This window comes from Spermophilus citellus (genome assembly GCF_964194105.1).
Source record: "Spermophilus citellus genome assembly, chromosome: 5".
NCBI classification, from domain to species: domain Eukaryota; kingdom Metazoa; phylum Chordata; class Mammalia; order Rodentia; family Sciuridae; genus Spermophilus; species Spermophilus citellus.
The window spans coordinates 38,076,229-38,095,154 of NC_138186.1; the positions used below are offsets into that span (position 1 = coordinate 38,076,229).

The 18,926-nt window shown below is 37.3% G+C and overlaps 1 protein-coding gene across 4 annotated transcripts in view; it reads left to right on the forward strand.

Annotated features, from left to right (window-relative positions):
• ZKSCAN8 (zinc finger with KRAB and SCAN domains 8) overlaps nt 1-9,718 on the forward strand; it is a gene marked incomplete at its 5' end in the record, with an annotated part of 32,560 nt that extends 22,842 nt beyond the window's left edge. For 2 of the 4 annotated variants that reach the window (XM_081295367.1, XM_081295368.1), the window contains one exon: nt 6,120-9,718. In XM_081295367.1, coding sequence (XP_081151493.1) covers nt 6,120-6,700 — 581 coding nt within the window. In that variant the 3' untranslated portion in view covers nt 6,701-9,718. Of the gene's footprint in view, nt 1-953; nt 1,462-2,029; nt 2,154-4,399; nt 4,492-4,976; nt 5,101-5,741 lie in introns of all 4 variants that reach the window. The other 2 variants (XM_081295366.1, XM_081295369.1) reach the window with 2 other exon arrangements.
• Between the last annotated feature and the right edge of the window lie 9,208 nt (nt 9,719-18,926).

Sequence of the window (18,926 nt, forward strand, 5' to 3'; positions counted from 1 at the left end):
CATCTCTCATTTATTGTTAGTGCAATACAAAATGTTACAGCCACTTTGAAAAACAGTTTGACACTTGGTTATAAAGTTATACATGTGTTTTTATGAACCAACAATTTTAGTTTTGGACAATTTACCCAAGTGGAAAAGCATTATATTCACATAAAAACTAATGTGCAAATGTGCATAGTGGCTTTATTCATAATCATCAAAAGCTGGAAACCACTCAGATTATCTCTCCATTGGGGAGTGGATAAACATTGATTTGTATAATGAATAAACTACCAGTACATACAACATTGAGTAATTTCAAATGTATTATGCTAAGTGAAAGACTAAAAAGAATATTTACTGTATTTTATTTTTATTTTAGAATGTTATTGGTGTGTGGGATTCAGTTTTTGCATTATAGATGTTCCTGGAGCATGCAGGTTTCTAGGAGATTCACTGTTCCAAAAAGAATTCTGAAGCTAGACTTGAGGTCCAAAGTAGATTAGTCTTGAGATAGGAGGGAAGTTGGGTGGGCATGGGCATTGATGCTAAATGTTTGGTGGAAAAAAGGAAAGTTCTTCCTCTTGAGCTATATGGAAATTAGTCTTATCAATGAGAGAAAGGTTGAAAAAGTATGTAGAAACAGTTTAGTGTAACTGGTGAAATAAAGAATGCTAACAAGGGTTAAAGGATCAGCTGAAGTTAAGCACAGAATTTCAGTTAGTCCAAGTCTCTATGGTTTCCTGCTTTGTTTAACCATCCTCCAAGACCATACAGAGAAAGCAGAAGGAAGGGATATTTCCAGGGTGGGTTTGGCATGACAGAAGCTTAAGGAAATGTAAGGAGTTATTGCTGGAACATGTACATAGTTGAGCCATTAAGTCTGTGTCTTGCGGGTGGAGCTTATTAAGCTGTCTTAGTCATTATGACTCATAACTTGCTTTAACACTATTTTTTATTTTCTCTTTCTGAAGAAGTATTCTTGAGGCCCTCAGAAGGTTCTTATCTTAAGAAGGAAAAGAAGGTAGTAAAAACAAGTTTCCCAAGTTTTTCTGGCCCTAAATGGCTACGGAATCAAGAAAGCTTTCTTCAGCCCCATCTCCACCTGACCAGACTCCTGAAGAGGACCTTGTAATCGTCAAGGTAGAGGAAGATCATGATTGGGACCCAGAATCTAGCCTGCATGAAAATAACCCTCCTGGCCAAGAACTATTCCGCCTGCGCTTCAGACAATTGTGCTACCAGGAGACTCTAGGACCCCGAGAGGCTCTGATCCAGCTCCGGGCACTTTGCCATCAGTGGCTAAGGCCAGATTTGAACACCAAGGAACAGATTCTGGAGCTGCTGGTGCTGGAGCAGTTCCTGACTATCCTGCCTGAGGAACTGCAGACTCTAGTTAAGGAACATCAGTTAGAAAATGGAGAAGAAGTGGTGACCTTATTGGAGGATTTGGAAAGACAGATTGATATACTAGGACGGCCAGTAAGTTGAAGTTGTACATGCTGTGATTGTGGGAGTCCTGGAAACTGGGTAGTTTGTTTTTGTAAAGAGTATAATCCATACTTTATTATTACAACATCCCTACAACTGTACTGTCCCTGTTTGCCAGGTGGGAACCTGAAAATTTTAAGATAGGAAGCTTAAATTATCTTTTTAGGAATACCCAAATAATTAAAAGATGGATCTGAAGTCAGAACTTGGCGTCCCTAGTTCCTCATCAAAAATGATTTTTGCCACTTTATGGCACTACTTTAGATAGTAGTTTGTCTTTTATTTTATTTTTTTTCCTTCCCCTTGCCTGGGAGCATAAAATATTGGTGTTCTGTGTAGTAGTGAGGGCAAAATCTTTTCCCTAAGGACTGAGAAGAAATGCCTTTCTTTCAGTCTAGTTCACATGATTGTATTCTTTGCTACCCCTAGGGAAAAAAAAGAAATCCTACTGTTTCTTCCCAAAGTGTGTATCCCTGAAGATAGGCTGTTGGTCCTCTTATGTTGTTCACTTCATTTCTCAAAGGGATTTCTTATAATCCAACTGTCCCATCGTTTCTAGGTACCAGCTCGTGCACATGGACATAGGGTACTCTGGGAGGAAGTGGTTCCTTCAGAATCTGCACCAGAACCTCCAAGTACTCAGCTCCAACCTGTGATAACCCAGTGTAAATCACAGGACAGAGGTGAGGAGTGAGATTTCATAGGAATGAAAAGACACATTTGGGACCTGTCTAGTTCCTAGAAAATCAGAAGCTAGAACTACTATTTACAGACCAGCTCAATATCTGAATTTAAATTTATCTAGATTTCAAATGCAGGCTGTTAGTCCTAGTGGTAAACTTATGTACAAATTAAAGGATTTAGAGATTTTTAAGTAGTCACACATTTCTATTACCCCAGTGTATTTACAACATAAATATTTTTGAGATTTTGCTCATATCATAATACATCACTTGTGAATATTGAAATATGCATTTCCTCAAACATGTGCATTTTGTAGATAACTACAATAAATTAAACACAGTAGGAATGTAAAAATGATGTAATATTAATCTTGTCCATAGTTCATATTTTGCCAATTGCCCCAATAATTTTTTTTGTCCAGTCTAGACCAAAACAAAAAAATACAATTTTCTTTAGTACCCTTTAATTTGACATAGTTTCTCATTCTTTCTTTCTCGTTCATGCTCTTGACAGTTATGAAGAATACAAATAAGATGTTTTGTAGCACAGCTGCAATTTGGATTCTTGTAATATTTTTCTCATGTTTAGGTTCAGGTTGTATATATTTGGCCAGAACACTTCAAAAGTGATGTTGTATTCTTTTCAGGGGTACAACATAAATTTGTCCTATTGGTGATGTTGTCTTTGATGACTTAATTAAAGTTATTCTTGCAAGGTTAATCATTGTAAAGTTACTGATTTTCCCTTTGCATTAGTAACTAATTTGTGGAGAGGTATGTTTGAGTTTGTGTAATCCTAATCCTCATCAAACTTTTGCTTCTTAAAAAATACTAGTTTTGGTATTCATTGATGCTTCTTTACTGAGTGATTACTAAGCTGGTTAGAAAAATTATGATTTTTTTTTAACTGTCACTCCTTCTACGTTTATTTGTTGTTTATTTTAAGAGAGCATTTTCTTTTTTTGTTATCAGCATAGACTCATAAATTTTTATTTATCCCATAAATATTCTGTTATAGTCTTTCAATTGATGCTTGCATCATCTCAGATTTGGCCAGAGTAGGCCTCATGATTCTGACTCCTATAGCCTTTTGACATTTCACTGTCATTTTTTAAGAATTTCCTTACTTTCTTGAAGAATAATATGTTTCAATCTCATTTTCCCCTGCATTACATTTTTTATTTATTTATTTTTTAGTTTTAGGTGGACACAACATCTTTATTTTATTTTTATGTGGTGCTGAGAATCGGACCCAGTGCCTCACACATGCTAGGCAAGCGTGCTACCGCTTGAGCCACATCCTCAGCCCACATTAAGGGTGTTTTTTTAAATTATTATTTATTTAATTTTTTTTTTTTTTTGGTCGGGTTCTTTTTTTGGGGGGGGGAACTGGGGGGTCGAACCCAGGGCTTTGTGAATGCAAGGCAGACGCTTTGCCACTGAGCTACATCCCAGCCCACATTTTTGCATATGTGTGGTTTATAGTTGTTTATTTTATGTAAATGAATTTTAATATTTCAAAAGAAGCATAGAAACTCGAATACTAGTATAATTCTTACCTGAAGAATAAAAGCCTATTACTCAAGACACATCCTATGTTTAATTTGGTAATAAGTGGTCTCATATCCAGTGGAAGTAGAGACTGGCAACTAGGGTACACATTTCAGAAAGGTAATTGAGTTAATAGAGATAGATTGTTTTTCATTTTTAGTTTGCTAGGAGGTTAGGACTTAATGGAGTACTATTCACAAGCACAAAGATATTAGTTTGGGTGATAGAGAAAGAATTGAAAGGGAATTTCTATTAGGAAACCAGTATGCTTTTTCCTTTTTTTAATTGCAGGGGAGGAAGTAGGGTTTGAAATAAGGGGCATTTTACCACTGAGCTACATTCCAGTCCTTTTTATTTTTTATTTGAGATAGGATCTTGCTGAGCTGGGGCTGGCCTCAAGCTTATGATCCTCCTGCATTAGCCTCCTAAGTAGTTTGAATTATAGGTGTGTACCACCACCCTGAGATCCACTTTATATTTTTGAGCATGACTTTAGGCTGCATTTAAGGACATCAAAGTGCAGGTGTTTTTTGGGCAACTGTAGGTATGAGCCCAGGGTCTAAGATATCAGTATTCTACATGCAAAATCTTCAGCATGCATATATGCTGAAATACAAATAATTTGGAATGGTTAAATACCAGCTCCCAGACCCATAGGACAAGACTGGTCTCATTTATAACTCCTTTCTCCTCAGCCCTGTCTGCTTCCCAGAATCCTACCTCTTCCCAAAAAGGAAGTTCCAGAGACAAGGAAGTAACAGCTACACTTCTCACAGCAGGGTTCCAGGTATGTTGCATGTTCCTTCTCACTAAATCCCCATAGCTCTGGTTAGCATCTGCCCTAAATTTGGACTGTCTGTAGTAGTACCTATTCAAGAACTTACCTGGGCTAGGGTTGTGGTTGTGGCTCAATGGTAGAGTGTTTGCCTAGCACATGTGAGGCACTGGGTTTGTTTTCAGCACCTCTCTCTCTCTCTCACACACACACACACACACACACACACACACACAAATAAATAAATAAAAAATAAAGGCATTATGTCCATTTACAACTAAAAAAAAAAAAAATTTAAAAAGAACTTACCCAAATTCTTTTGCACAGTGATAAATAAATTTAACAATGAATATAGCATATTTCCCTTTTCCCAGCTGTTCACATCCCTTTTCACGGTACATTTCCATTATTTAATACATTGGTAGGTCTCTTTTACATTCTAGACTTGGGCTGTAAAACAGTTGTATGCCCCAAATGAAGATCTTGTTTTGTTTCAGACTTTGGAGAAGATTGAAGATATGGCTGTGTCCCTTATTCGAGAGGAGTGGCTTCTTGATCCATCACAGAAGGATCTGAGTAGAGATAATAGGCCTGAGAATTACAGAAATATGTTCTCCCTGGGTAAGGAGAGCTTATGAATATCATTTAAGTTTTTTTGTTTGTTATATACATGATATCTATGAGCTTTCTGGGAAATATAGTTGAGTTGAAACTCAGGATTCATCAGAAAGGGATACAACATTAAGCCTCCTTGAGGTTTAAAACTTAAACCTTTCTTCTCTAATACAGAAATTCCTCATAGTTTGTACCTGGGTCTTGGTCCAGTTGGAAATTGACATCTCACTAGTGCTCTCTTAGTTCATGTATTTTTTTCCTCCCAATTCTCGTAGGATCCTGACATAGATTCTCACATAAACCTTCCTTTTCATGAATGAGGCATTTGCCCATTTCTGTGCCATTCATTAAACCTTTTAGTAGTTCCATGTTCCTTCCCACTTCTTACTTGATTCCTTCCCAACTCCTGTCCCCCATCAGTAATCCTCTTTTTTTTGTTTATGGCACCCCTTCCCAAATGGCCTATGGTACTTCTGTGTGATCCTGCACATCTTCCCCCTGTTATAAGCCATTTTGAAGACTAAAGTTTTGTATTTACTTGTATTATTCCATATATATTTTCCTTTTCTCCTATCTTCAATTCCTTTCTTCCAGCTTAGAGAATAGGAAATAACATTGGCTTAATGTTTATTATACTTTTATTTCAGGTGTTGAGACCAGGAATGAGAACAAGGAATTAGCTTCAAAACAGGTAATATCTACTGGAGTACAACCACATGGAGAGACAGCTGCCAAATACAACGGGGATGTTATCAGGGGTCTTGAGCATGGAGAAGCCCAAGACCTGGGCAAATTAGAGAGGCAGCAGGGAAATCCCACACAAGAGAGACGACATAAGTGTGATGAATGTGGGAAGAGCTTTGCTCAGAGCTCAGGCCTTGTTCGCCACTGGAGAATCCACACTGGGGAGAAACCCTATCAGTGTAACGTGTGTGGTAAAGCCTTCAGTTATAGGTCCGCCCTTCTTTCCCATCAGGATATCCACAACAAAGTAAAACGTTATCACTGTAAGGAGTGTGGTAAAGCCTTCAGTCAAAACACAGGACTGATCCTGCACCAGAGAATCCACACTGGGGAGAAGCCGTATCAGTGTAATCAGTGTGGGAAGGCTTTCAGTCAGAGTGCAGGTCTTATTCTACATCAAAGAATCCACAGTGGGGAGAGACCCTATGAATGTAATGAATGTGGGAAAGCTTTCAGTCATAGCTCACACCTCATTGGACATCAGAGAATCCACACTGGGGAGAAGCCCTATGAGTGTGATGAGTGTGGGAAAACCTTCAGGCGGAGCTCACATCTTATTGGCCATCAGAGAAGCCATACTGGGGAGAAGCCCTACAAATGCAGTGAGTGTGGGAGGGCCTTCAGTCAAAAGTCAGGCCTTATTGAACATCAGAGAATCCACACTGGAGAAAGACCCTATAAATGTAAAGAATGTGGGAAAGCTTTTAATGGGAACACTGGCCTCATTCAACATCTGAGAATCCACACAGGGGAGAAGCCCTACCAATGCAGTGAGTGTGGGAAAGCCTTTATTCAGAGGTCAAGTCTCATACGACATCAGAGAATCCACAGTGGAGAAAAATCTGAATCCTTAGGAGTTTAGGAAAAGCTTCGGTCACAGTTTGAACATTTTTCAACATTAGACAAACCACACACTGGTGGAGAGGTCTTTCATTTAGTAAAAAAGGCAGAAAGTTCGTCATCATCATTTAGTAGCAGAATTTATAGTGATATCAAAGATAGAATAGCTCTTCAGTAGTTTGGGCCCAGTGCCTTGACACCCAGGTTGATTAGCTTGATTGTTTTTGGTGATATCTAATGGAGTAGAGCTTCCAACAGCCTAATACTATCTTAGAAATTTAAAATAGCATTAGAGCAATTTATTTGTCATGGCTTGAGGCACTAAACTTTGTCTTTTGGGTGAGTAACTATAGTTTTGAGAGAGGCTGCTACTCCTAATTCCTCTGCTTCCCATGGCCTGTGATCCCCTTCTCTCATTTATTCCCCTCAAGGTGCCCTTGTACTGCTAATCTGATCCAAGAAACTGCTGCAGCATCCAAAACAGCCTCTTTGTGAGATTTATATTTATATTTAGCTTTCTGAGATCCTAGTTCTAGGGAAATTTTACAGACAATGTGTTTCTTTTTTTTATTCTAATGTTCCTTCTAGTTGATGAAAATCTATATTCCCATGCAAACTCAAAATGCTATATTTTTAACAGCACTCCAGCATTTTTCTTCATTTATCACCTTTACTGACTCCACTAAATCATTGAGCATCTGTACGTATCCTTCACCACCCCCAGTCCCAGTACCTGTGTCAGCAAAGGAAGTGGACGCATTAGATGGTTGTGAGAGTGATGCAGAGAAAGAGGTGAGTGGAGGCTCGGCCTGGCTTTTCTTGAGCTTGGATAGTTACACCTTGGTGACTTCTGATTCTCCTTCCACCTCCCCACTCTACCCTGATACAAAAAGTATTTGCACTCTCTTAGTTATGACATCACATAGGATAAAGAGGAGACAGCTGATGCTTGAAGAAAGAATAGGCATCATCCCTTCTGGCCCATTACAGTGCCACTCTCGTAGGTTCCTATCAATCTTCACCAACTCCCTGAATAGATTGTCTGTCATTCTTATCATTACTCTGGACCTACCTCCTTATATGACCTCGGCACCTCATTTATCATTTCTCATCTGTTAATTCCCATTTGTTTGTATAACTTATATATCCACAATGGTAATTTGTTAAATACCTTACCTCACAATTCCTCGTTCTTCTGAGTTCTGATGTTGTCCATCAGTAATCGTGTCTGTAATCTACCAATAAAGACACTATTAAATTTATCATCACCAGGCATTGTATTTCATCTTTCAGGCTTTTGGTAAACCAAGGGATACTGTGTAAAGTAAAGAGACTGATACAAAATAACGTGCCAAATTTGATGCATTCTACATAGGATGTCCTTTAAACTAGGTAGTTTACTTATTCTAAGTACTATATTCCAAGAGTTCTATTCCTCTAAATATTTGGAACATTCTTAGAATTCTCATTTAATAAACCATACAAGAAAACCCTCTATTAGTCTTTGTCTTTTATTTCTTTTATTCACCAGACTTTGAATTGAATAACTTGATTTTCAAAATTAACCTTCAAACTTGAAATTATTAATTACATTAAGTCTATTCAGAAGACAGTTACATGCGTTCTGATGAAAACTCCAAGAGAAATAATGCAGTTTCACACTGTAACAATCCTGAAAGAGGATAATAATCATGTTGGTTTATGATTGATACATTAAAAAGCCAATCATAAAACCTTACCTCATAGATGTACAACTTTGGAACAATCAGAAATTTCTTCTCTATAACATTCCTCTCTACCTCCCTATAGCCCACCTTGAGTATCTACAACATGAAGATTATTATCTGCATTTATTTCATTAAACCATCAGTAACTTCATATCACCAGTCATCCTAGTTTGCTTGGTTAACTTCTTCAGAACAGTTCATTTTGTTATCCTTTCTTTTCTTCTCTTTTGGTACTAGAGATTGAACCCAAGGGCACTTAGCCACTAAGCCACATCCCCAGCCTTTTTTAATATTTTATTTAGAGACAGGGTTTCGCTGAGTTATTTAGGGCCTTGCTAAGTTTCTGAGACTGGCTTTGAACTCCTGATCTGCCTCAGCCTTGTGAGCTACTGGGATTACAGGTGCACCACCACGCCCAGCTCTTCTTATTCTATTTTCTTATTCTCTTTTTCTTTCCTTTTTTTTTTTTTTTTTAACATATAGATGACCATTCCTAATTCCTGTACTTTAAATTTCAACAAACCAGAAACAAGTCTGATTGTGTCTAGATCCTTGCTTTCTGTTTCAGTTGTGCCTTACCCTTTGTAAGATACTAATTCTGCATGGCATCAGTGCTACCTTGTGTGCATAGGATGGGTATGTTAGAAGGAAAATACACATTTGTGCACACATATGTATGTACCCATACACTCCTCTTACATATTTTAGGAACACACTTGCCTTCAATTCTAAAACAAAGCTCTTTTAACCGAGCAACATAATAAAATGTTTATAAGTATACTAGCCAATGTTTCTTTAGATATCAGTACCCAGAGTAGTGTGTAGCCAGATTACTTAAACCTCAAAATTACTAAGCATCTGGCAGAAATTCAGAGAAAAAAAAAAATAGTGCAACTAGGAATGTTAAACTGGGGTGAATTTGAGAAAAGATTGTCACTTGAAAGAATTATCAAAGCTGATTCATCCTGGTGTGATGGTGCATGCCTGTAATCCCACTGAGGCAGGAGAATCACAGATTCAAAGACAGCCTCAGCAACTTAGACCCTGTTTTCAAAAAATGAAAAGCACTAGGGGTATGGTTCAGTGGAAAAGCACCCTGGGTTTACTTCTCAGTATGGCCTCCCAAAAATGCTGATTCAGCATATTATATAGAAATAGCCAAGTGATTTAAGATTAGATTCTTTGAAGACATAAGTAAAAGTCATTCTTTGTCTCAAGTTCTCTTACCAAATATTTTTTTAAAAAATTTTTTTTTAGTTGTAGATGGACAGAATACCTTTATTTTTATGTGGTGCTGAGGATTAAACCCAGTGCCTTCCACATGTGAGGTGAGCACTCAACCATTGAGCTACAACATCATTTTGAACTTTTAACTCTGAATTACATATATTATGCTCCTTTATCTGCAGATTCTGTTTTTATGCTCTTAATCTGAAATGAACTATTATTCATCAGTGCTTTCTTTCATCCTCAGTTTCTAGTTTTAGGAACTGGCATGATAAGGTGGTTCTTCCATAACTCTTTCGCCATCCAACATAGTCCAAGGAGAGGTATCTTAGGTTTCAAAGACTTTCCCCATGAGGCAAGGTAGCAGTGCTAGAATAGTTGATTCACTTACAAAACTGCTTAGCTTTACTCTTGGTTCTAAGTCTCCATATAATAGCTGGCATTTATTGAGTACTTACTTTATGCCAAACCCTATGTTAAGCATTTCTCCTGCTTATGATAGTTATTGTTATATGCTCCATTTTATAGATAATTAAGGAGGCAGAGAAAGCTGAACATTAAAAGACATGTATCCCTGGTAATAAGAGGTACTGAGTAAATGCCAGCATAGGTACTGGTATAATACAAATTCATTATAATAACTGGAAAATTGGTTGAAAAATACCATTTTGGTTTATACTTTCTTTAAATGTTGGTTTTTTTGATGCTTTTTAGTTCTTGAAAGCTAAATTATATAAATAAAATCTTTAAAAGAGTAACTAGGAAAATAAAACAATAATAACTTAGATTCAAACACATTTCTCCAAATTGCCTAAGGGAAAGTAGAATTATGGAGGGAAATGAAACCTTCAGTGTTCCAGGCTGGGGAGATAGATTGCTAGGATGACAATTGTAAGTTTATCAAAAGCATGAAATGTAAAGAACCTTCAACTTCTTTGCCCATTTCCAACAACCATTTTGTTTCTCTTCTCAACCCTGGTTTTCCAGATATCATTCATTTTTTAACCCATTTTCTCCTTGATTTATTAGTAAAATTTCTCCTTATTAGCTTTCATACTCACCATATTGAAATGTCCTTAGACTCTCCAGTGGATAAATAGAAAGGCTTTTTTTAACTTTTTTTCTTATAGTTCTTGTCCTTTTTAGTCTCCTTTATCTTTAATATTATTGAATCTCTCCTGCACCTCAGGGATAATCTTCTCCTTTGATTTGTGGGATCCTTTTAGATTGTTTTTATTCAATATCTGGCTTTTCTTTGTTAGTCTCTTCATTTTTCCTCCGTTCTACTGAAAATAATGTCTTACTGCTTTTTCTATATCCCTATTTTTCTCTTTTGTTTTCTTTGCATATTTGAGTGGCTTCCTGTTTTCCACCCTGAATGCCATCTCACAATTTTTGGAATTTTCCAGTTACCTGTACAACTTGATATTTGAAAATAAAACTCATCACTCTTCTGAACCAGTCTCCATTTTCTTTTCAAATGGGCATCATTGCTTAACTGCTTTGCCCTGAAGTGACTCATTACCTTTCCTATTTTTTATCCCAACTTTGGAATTACCTTTTCATCATTTTTTGCTCTCCAATCTCTTTATCCAAAGTCTTGCTGTTGACTCAATTTTTAGTTGATGTTCTCTTTGAATCATGATCTTTTACATTTCTGCCATCCCTTTATGGCTTTCCATGAAGATCCACATAATGTAAGGCCCAGGTACTGTAATTCTTTCTTTTCAATTTCCTGGTCCTCAGAATTCCCATCTTGTATAAATCTTCTAAAATGATCCTCCAAACTCCATTTTCATAATGATTTATTGTTTATTCAGTACCCAGCAGATAATTCCTGTCAGAACAGTGATGTTCCATTACACCATAATGGTATAGAATGGTTCCAGAACACCATAATGGTGTTCTTCATTACCTTGCCCTCCATACTTAAATGCCTTCAGTCTTCATTATTCCCTAGCATGTTCATCTTGATTCACCACATTTAAACTTCCTGTAGCCTTCTACTGTTGTCTTAAAACCCTTGCCTTTGTGCCTTTCTCATGCTGTTCTTTTTGCTTACATTAATCTTTGGCCCCTGCTCATGTTCATCAGTCCCTTCAAAGGCTTCCTTTATATCTTCTGAATGAGCTCTTCCTAATTTGACTTCACTTCACACTGAGACCTCCCTTATTCTGTGCTGCCTCAGCATTTATGTTTTGAGTTTGTACTGTGATCCATGCACTTACTAATATATTGCTCTGTAATTATTTTCTAGAATACTGTATTGTAGTTTCACACTTGTATTTATTTTCAAAATTACATTGTAAGCTCCTTGAGGGCAGGAATCAGTGACTTTCATGTTTGTATTGCTGCACCCCCTAGTGCCTAGTACAGTGCTGAGCACTTAGGCGTTTAATAAAGGCTTGTTGAATTATTGTGTGGATTATTTTGGGTACTATAGGAATTTTTAAGTAGTTTTCAAGGATGTATCTTACTGGCTTTTGAGCTCAAGAAGAAAAGAAGATCTGCTTGACTAAAGAGTAAAGCCAAAAAATCCAATTCTAGGCGAGTATGGTGAAAAGTTGAAGTTTGAAGCTGTCCATTTGCTTGGCAAGACTTATTTATTGGTAAAGAAAGAAAATAGGAAACACTAAAGACTATTGTGTTAAAGTTATAATTGTAAAATTGTTTGAGAATAGGCTTTTGTATCTCAGGTTAGAGCTTCAGCAGTTATTGGGAGATATTTAATGCTTTTTGTTTGTATCATTGGTAGAAACCTGGGATGCTACTGGTATCTAGTGAATAGAAGCCAGGGATGTCAAACATACATTCCCAGGACAGCCTCTGCAGCAAAAAAAAAAAAAAAAAAAATCAACCTCAAAATGTTTAATACCAAGGTTCAGAGGCCTCACTTTATTTATATTTAGGGAAATGGGAGAAAGAAGAGATATGAAATACTAGCATTACAACTAATGAAAAGTTAGCTATACCAAGCTTTAAAAGAATCTTATGTTTACTTTATGGTAAGATTATTGAAGAAAACAGAGACTTAATGTTTGTAATTCACAGCAACATGTGTCAGGTATTGATAACAAAAATTTAATGCATTTTTTTCATTGAAAGTAATTGTATTTATGGGGTGTCATTTCAATACATGTATACAGTGTGTAATAATCATATCAGGGTAATTGGTATATTGTCACTTCAGGCATTTATAATTTTTTGTGTTGAAGACAATCAAAATACTATTAGCTATTTTGAAATAGTCAATTTATTGATGTCAGTAGTATTTTCTACTGCTATAGAACTAGAAGTTGTTTCAGGACTGGAGATGGAACTCAGGGGTAGAGCACTTGCCTAGCATATGTACAAGGCCCTAGTTGCAATATCCAGTACCATAAAACAAAGAGAAGAGAAAAAAGCACTCCTATCCAATTGCACCCCTGTGTCCCTTGTGATATTTTAAGTTACTTCAACATCAAATCTGCCAACATCCCTATTATAAGCATTGCAGGAGTAAATCTAATTTAAGCCTTCACATATGGGCTCATTACCATAGCATCAAAGGTCGGGGCTATCTTCAGTAAGGAGAGAGAATGCTGTAAATTATCAAAGATTTATCTTTGGTCACAGTATACAATCCTCAACAATCCCTCCGGTAGCCACTAAACAGGAAAATTACTGACTCTCCAAGAAAATCACAAACCAGAATGTCATTTGCTACATAAAACCCATTCTCATAAAGTTTTTAATACATTGTTAATCCTACTTAGAAGGCACAAGTGTAGGAGGAAATGTGATTCCCTAAATAGTAAGCAAGACTTTAAAAACTAGTCATTTTGCAGTTCAGTGGTACTTTCAAATGGGTTTAGAAAGGATCACCTCTGGGGTTAGAAATGAGTTTGTGTAATACATCAAAAAATAACTATTACTTTATTGAATTTAAATAATATAGTCTAACGAATGGTAAGTTTAGGTGTCATTCAGTGTTCTAACCCATTATTCTGAAAGTGGAGGCCCACAGAGGACACCTGACTTACCCTGAGACACCCATTAAGTTAGTACAGGTGGAACTCGAATCCAGGTTTCCTGAAGCTTTTCCCCATTTCACTTTTGGCTGGTTATACCCCAAGGTTGTCCCTATATTATGTTCTTGATTTCAAGTTTTGTCATAGGATGGATTAAAACTTGGTGACTGCACCTGAATATTTCATTTTAGGAAGTTTCTATGCCCAAACCGGCATACTGAGTGTGGTGTCAAGTTAAATTCCTTCATAAATAAATGAGTAGCCCAAGAGATTTCTGCAGTAATGGAGTTATGTTTTGAAAGTTCTATACTCACGCTTAGTCCATTGTATGGAAAAAGAACACAGGATATACAGTGTTGACTATCAGATAACTAATAATGAAGACAAGATGTTGTGTCGTCCCAGTTGTCCATTTAAGGGGATCCTACAGAGCTGCACCAGAGACATTTCCCAGCTGCAGTGCCTTTAAATTCCAAAAATCAAGGGTGGTCCTACTCAGGGTAAAACTCAAGAAAGTAAAAACTACTTTCCTGAGAGGCCTTGCCAGTGACCTAGGTCAGAGGCGCTCCTGGGCAGGACCCAGTCTTAGAGCCATTGCAAGGAAAAGGACACAACATCCTTGGGTGAATATAGGCCATACCCAGAGATTTCCAGGCTCCTTCACCTCCCTGGAGGTGCCAGAGAGTCTTCCACCTAGCAGAGAAGCCTGGGAACTCATTGCTGCTCTTCTTCAGATACGGTGTGGGAAGGCAACGAGGGGAGGGGTTGGGGTGGGCATTCTTCTGTACCTCTCAGATCACATTCAAGATTGCCCAGGCTAGAACTTGTAGAAAATTCCTAGAAAAGCAAATCCTCCTGGGATGGTGGGAATTACCCCCTAGTGCAACTTCCCTAGAGAGTTTTTCCTAGAGATTCAGTGTTGTGACTAGTTAGGACTGCTTCCCTTCTGGGACTATAACCTGATCCCTTCTACTGTCTTAATTAACTACAAGTGTATCCCGGCTACAGTTGGTACCACTGTCCACCATGCCTCAACTCACTTTTCTAACAAAAGGGGAAACTGCAAATAATTGGAAATATGTATTAGGAGAGGCTTCTTCATCTCCTCTCATCCCTCCATAATGGCGATTACACCCTGGGGCGCTCTTCCACTTAGCTACATCCCACCCCTTTTTAGTTTTTTAAGATGGCTAGGTTGTTGAGGCTGGCCTTGAATTTGCAATCCCTTCTACCTCAGCCTCCCTGGTAGCTGGGATATACAAGCGTGTGCCACCACCACCAGCTTCCACCTCCACTTATGCCAGTGACATTTTCTTTTTGAATGTAGAATAGACCTCTCTATTTCAAACTGTCAGTAAATGGTCACCCTTTCCTTTAGTAGTCACTTCCACACCAGGGCCCCTTCCAACAACTTTGATGTTTCTTGTGAGGACACACCATCTCCCCCAGCAGTACTTAGAGGCGATGGTTGAGAGTTTGTTAAAGCAGATGTAATGCTCCAGCATGTGATCTTATGGCCCTTTTCAACTTAGCTTCTTATTTGACATGGCACTTTTTTCTCCATAATACCTAGTATAAGCAATATGGCAACCTTTTGTCTTTTCTTTGAATAAAATAAGATTTCCTTTACAAAAGTGTTCCTGAAGAAGAGCCCTAAAAAAAAAAAAAAACAGTGAATTGTAGACTGTTCAATTATGGGGGGGGGGGGGAATTTAGTGGATTGTAGACTGTTCAATTATAGGAAAATGCCTGGATGCATCTTTAGCTGGTTTCAATGACCCCAAGGATTCTATTAACAAGAAAACTCTCCAGGCCAGCAACTATGAACTGGCTCCAGCAGCATGGTTGGCACTAAGGAGCACCAGTTCTGGGAATAGGAGAAGCACTGCTGGAAGGGTGAGTGTGCCCTGTTGTCTTTGGGGAAGTGGCTAAGGTGAATGGAGTTAGATGAACCCAAACAGCAGATGGGAAGGGAAAGGTATTTATGAAGTCATTTTAAAGCTTGTATAAGTATCTTAAGAATTCCTTTCTCTTTTTCTTTGTCCTACTTTGTAGACATGTTAATCTGAAGTCAGACTACCTGGGTTTTGACCAATTCATTTAATCTCTTTTTAACCTCTATTTCCTCATCTATAATCAAAAGTGATTAAAGCACACATACTAAGCTCTTATGAAGACTCCATGAAAATACCTTGTACATAGAAGTGCTATCCAGATAGTCACTCTATTTCTTCTTATCTATACTTACTTTTTTTCTTTTTTTATTATCTATACTTCCTAAGATGATCTGTTCTGCTCTCTGATTTGTTTCTACAGTGATCCATAAATTCATGTGTTTAACATTTTTTAGTCCCAACTATTGCACACAGTCAGAAAATAAACTGACAAGAAATGCCAGCTATGGGAGCAGAGGGGAAATAACTTTTTTCCAGTGTCACTCAGAAATACACTATTGAAATATCAGAGATTTTGTTCTCTACATGAGAGTTCTGTTAAGCTTTGACATTCTGTGATCTGGAGGTTCTGGAAGTAAGGGACCTGAGAAAACTTTCTCTTTTTCCTCATGTGGTACTGGGAATGGAGCCAGGGCCTCATATATGCTAGGCAAGCTGTCTACCACTAAGCTACATGCCCAGTCAGAGCTTTAAAGACAAAAAAAAATTCTACTAATTAATGGGTCAGGATGTTTACAAATGTTTACTTAATGTTTACAAAGTCTGAATTCAGAGTGAGGCTAGAACAGGAGGGAATCCAAACCACATGTGGTTTATATTTATCAATCTTTTTACTTATGACCTCTGGATCTGTGGTCATAATAGGCTTTTCTATCTGTTGCTTTAAAATATACCTCCCACATTTTTCTTATTTTTTGTTTTTATTTTTAATATTTACAACTTTAATTTATTGGGAATATTTCCTGGTGTGTAGATTGAGGTAGAATCCAATTTAATGTCTTTCCTGATGATTATGCAATTCTTACACATTTATTGAAGAATCATCTTTTTCTTGTTTTCTACCTCTATGCTAAATTTCTACCTGCAGTTGTGTTTATTTCTGGGCTTTTTATTGGGTACTATTTGTTTCTCTTACCAATATCACACTATTTAAGCCTTAAGCCTTGATAGCATATTTAAAAGTCTTTAGGACAGGAGTCCCCTTCTCTTTTCACTCTTCCTACTTAATCTTGCTTTTTTTATGTGAATGTTAAAATCTACTTCTAAAGTTTGTTGTTGTTATTGTTTTTTGTTTGTTTGTTTTGTTTTGTTTTCTATTAGAATGGTGGTAAATTTACAAACTGATTTTGAGATTAGTCTCTTAGGGCTAAGCCCTAAAGAGCCACAAGGTGACTCTAGTGCCAGGAAAGAACAAGGTTCAATTCTCATCTGTCTGTCTTAACAATGTCTGACCTTGGAAAATTTATTTGCTTCTCAGTTTTCCTATATATGAGAGGAAAATTTTAATGTTTTCCCTGCAGGATCAAAGGAGATTATATATATCATGTATAACTGAAACATGAGTAAAAAGGGGAAATCATATTCCATAAATTAGTAAGAATAAACTTTAGTAATTCAAATAATATATTTGTTTCTCTATGCACAAGTCTTTTGTTATTTTATTGCTGTGAGTCTTATAGATGAAACATTAGTTTTAAATTAGAAGCAGTGTTGGTTGATGAGAGAGGGAACATGTATACTTATTGAATCTGAAAATACCAACCTGCTTTCTTGGTAGTGAGATGATCCCCGCATCTTACTCTGGTTAGCACATTTCCATAGGCACGAATGGAATATTATGAAAGCTAGCACTTTCTTCTGTTGAACTTCTTGCTAATGGCTCTCAGAAGGGTTAAAGACTTGACTAGTACTTTATCATTTTAGTCTGTTTTACATAATCACTCCCAACTCCTAGCAGCTCAGCCCTCTCCAGATCAGATCAGCTCTTAACACTAGCTTCTCTCCTGTTTCAGAAGTATCTCAACTGTTCTTGGTCCTTTGCATTTACATATAACTTTTTAAATGAACTGTCAAGTTCTACCCAATCCTAAAAAATATAAGGAGTAGTTTATTAGGATTATAAAGAATCTACCTAGAAGAATCAATATTTTTACATGTCTTTCAATGCATGAAAATGGTTTCATTTCTTTTAGAGTCTTATTTAATTTTTCTCAACAGTATTTTATTGTTTTCCATATAGAGGTCTTCTATAACTTTTTTGGATTTATTCCTAGGCATTTCATTCTTTTCCCATGTAGCTGTTAGTGGAATCATTTTTAAAATTCTTTATATTTACTTATCTAGTATTCTAATAATTTATATTTAGAAACTCTTGGGGTTTTTATATGGCACTTCCAAATAATGACAGTAATTATTTTCCATCCAATCTTGATACTTTTTTCCCTTCCTTTATTATATGAGAATAACTTCTAGTACTATATTAAAAAGAAGTGATAGATGGCATCCTTGTCTGAAAGGCATGCTGTTACCTCAGCTATAGGTTCCCCTTGGCAGTATCCCATCTTAACATTAGCTTTCTCCCATACCTCTAACATTTTTGAGACTTAGAGATTCCAAATCTATGCTAATCATTCACTTCCTGGGCTACACATTTAGTGGAGGAGAAATAGTTTCTGAGAACTACTAGTTTCTTATGCTTAAAGTAAATCATTTTCCTATCTGTTACACTCAGTCCCTATGCCCTTCTAGTGGATCTGGTTTTAGTAAGATACAGTCAGTTCTTATTATTCAGGGTAGTGGTATTCTATAAAGTTTCTGTAAACACTGAATTAATGAACATCAAACTATTGTTCCTAAAGGAATACAAGATTAGAATCCTGTGACACTCTATTTACATTTTCACTAATCAAAATGTCATTTGTATTGTACATGTCTGTTTGCCAGCATCCTTGTAAAATTACCATAAGTTTTGGAAAACAGCTCTTCATTGTAACCCTTTTCCTATATAACACTAAACAGGTATTTTAAAAAGTCTTAGGGGCCAGGGCACTCACTTGCGGCCCTTGGGCACCTTGGGAATGCTGGGCTTGCTGCCTTCTTGGCCTTTCTGCTGCCGCCCACTGCTGCCCTTATTTTTGGTGGAGGCAGCCTTTGGGACACTTGCTTGTCGGCTGCGGTGCCTTTGACGGTTCAGGCATCCGCGTGGCACAGCACCATTGCCGGCTTCTTGGGCTTCTGCGCTGCAGGCCCAGGCGCAGGGCGCCCTGCTAGCTGGCGGCAGTTTTTTGTGGTTGAGCTTGAAGGAGCCAGTGGCAACTGTGCCCCTGACC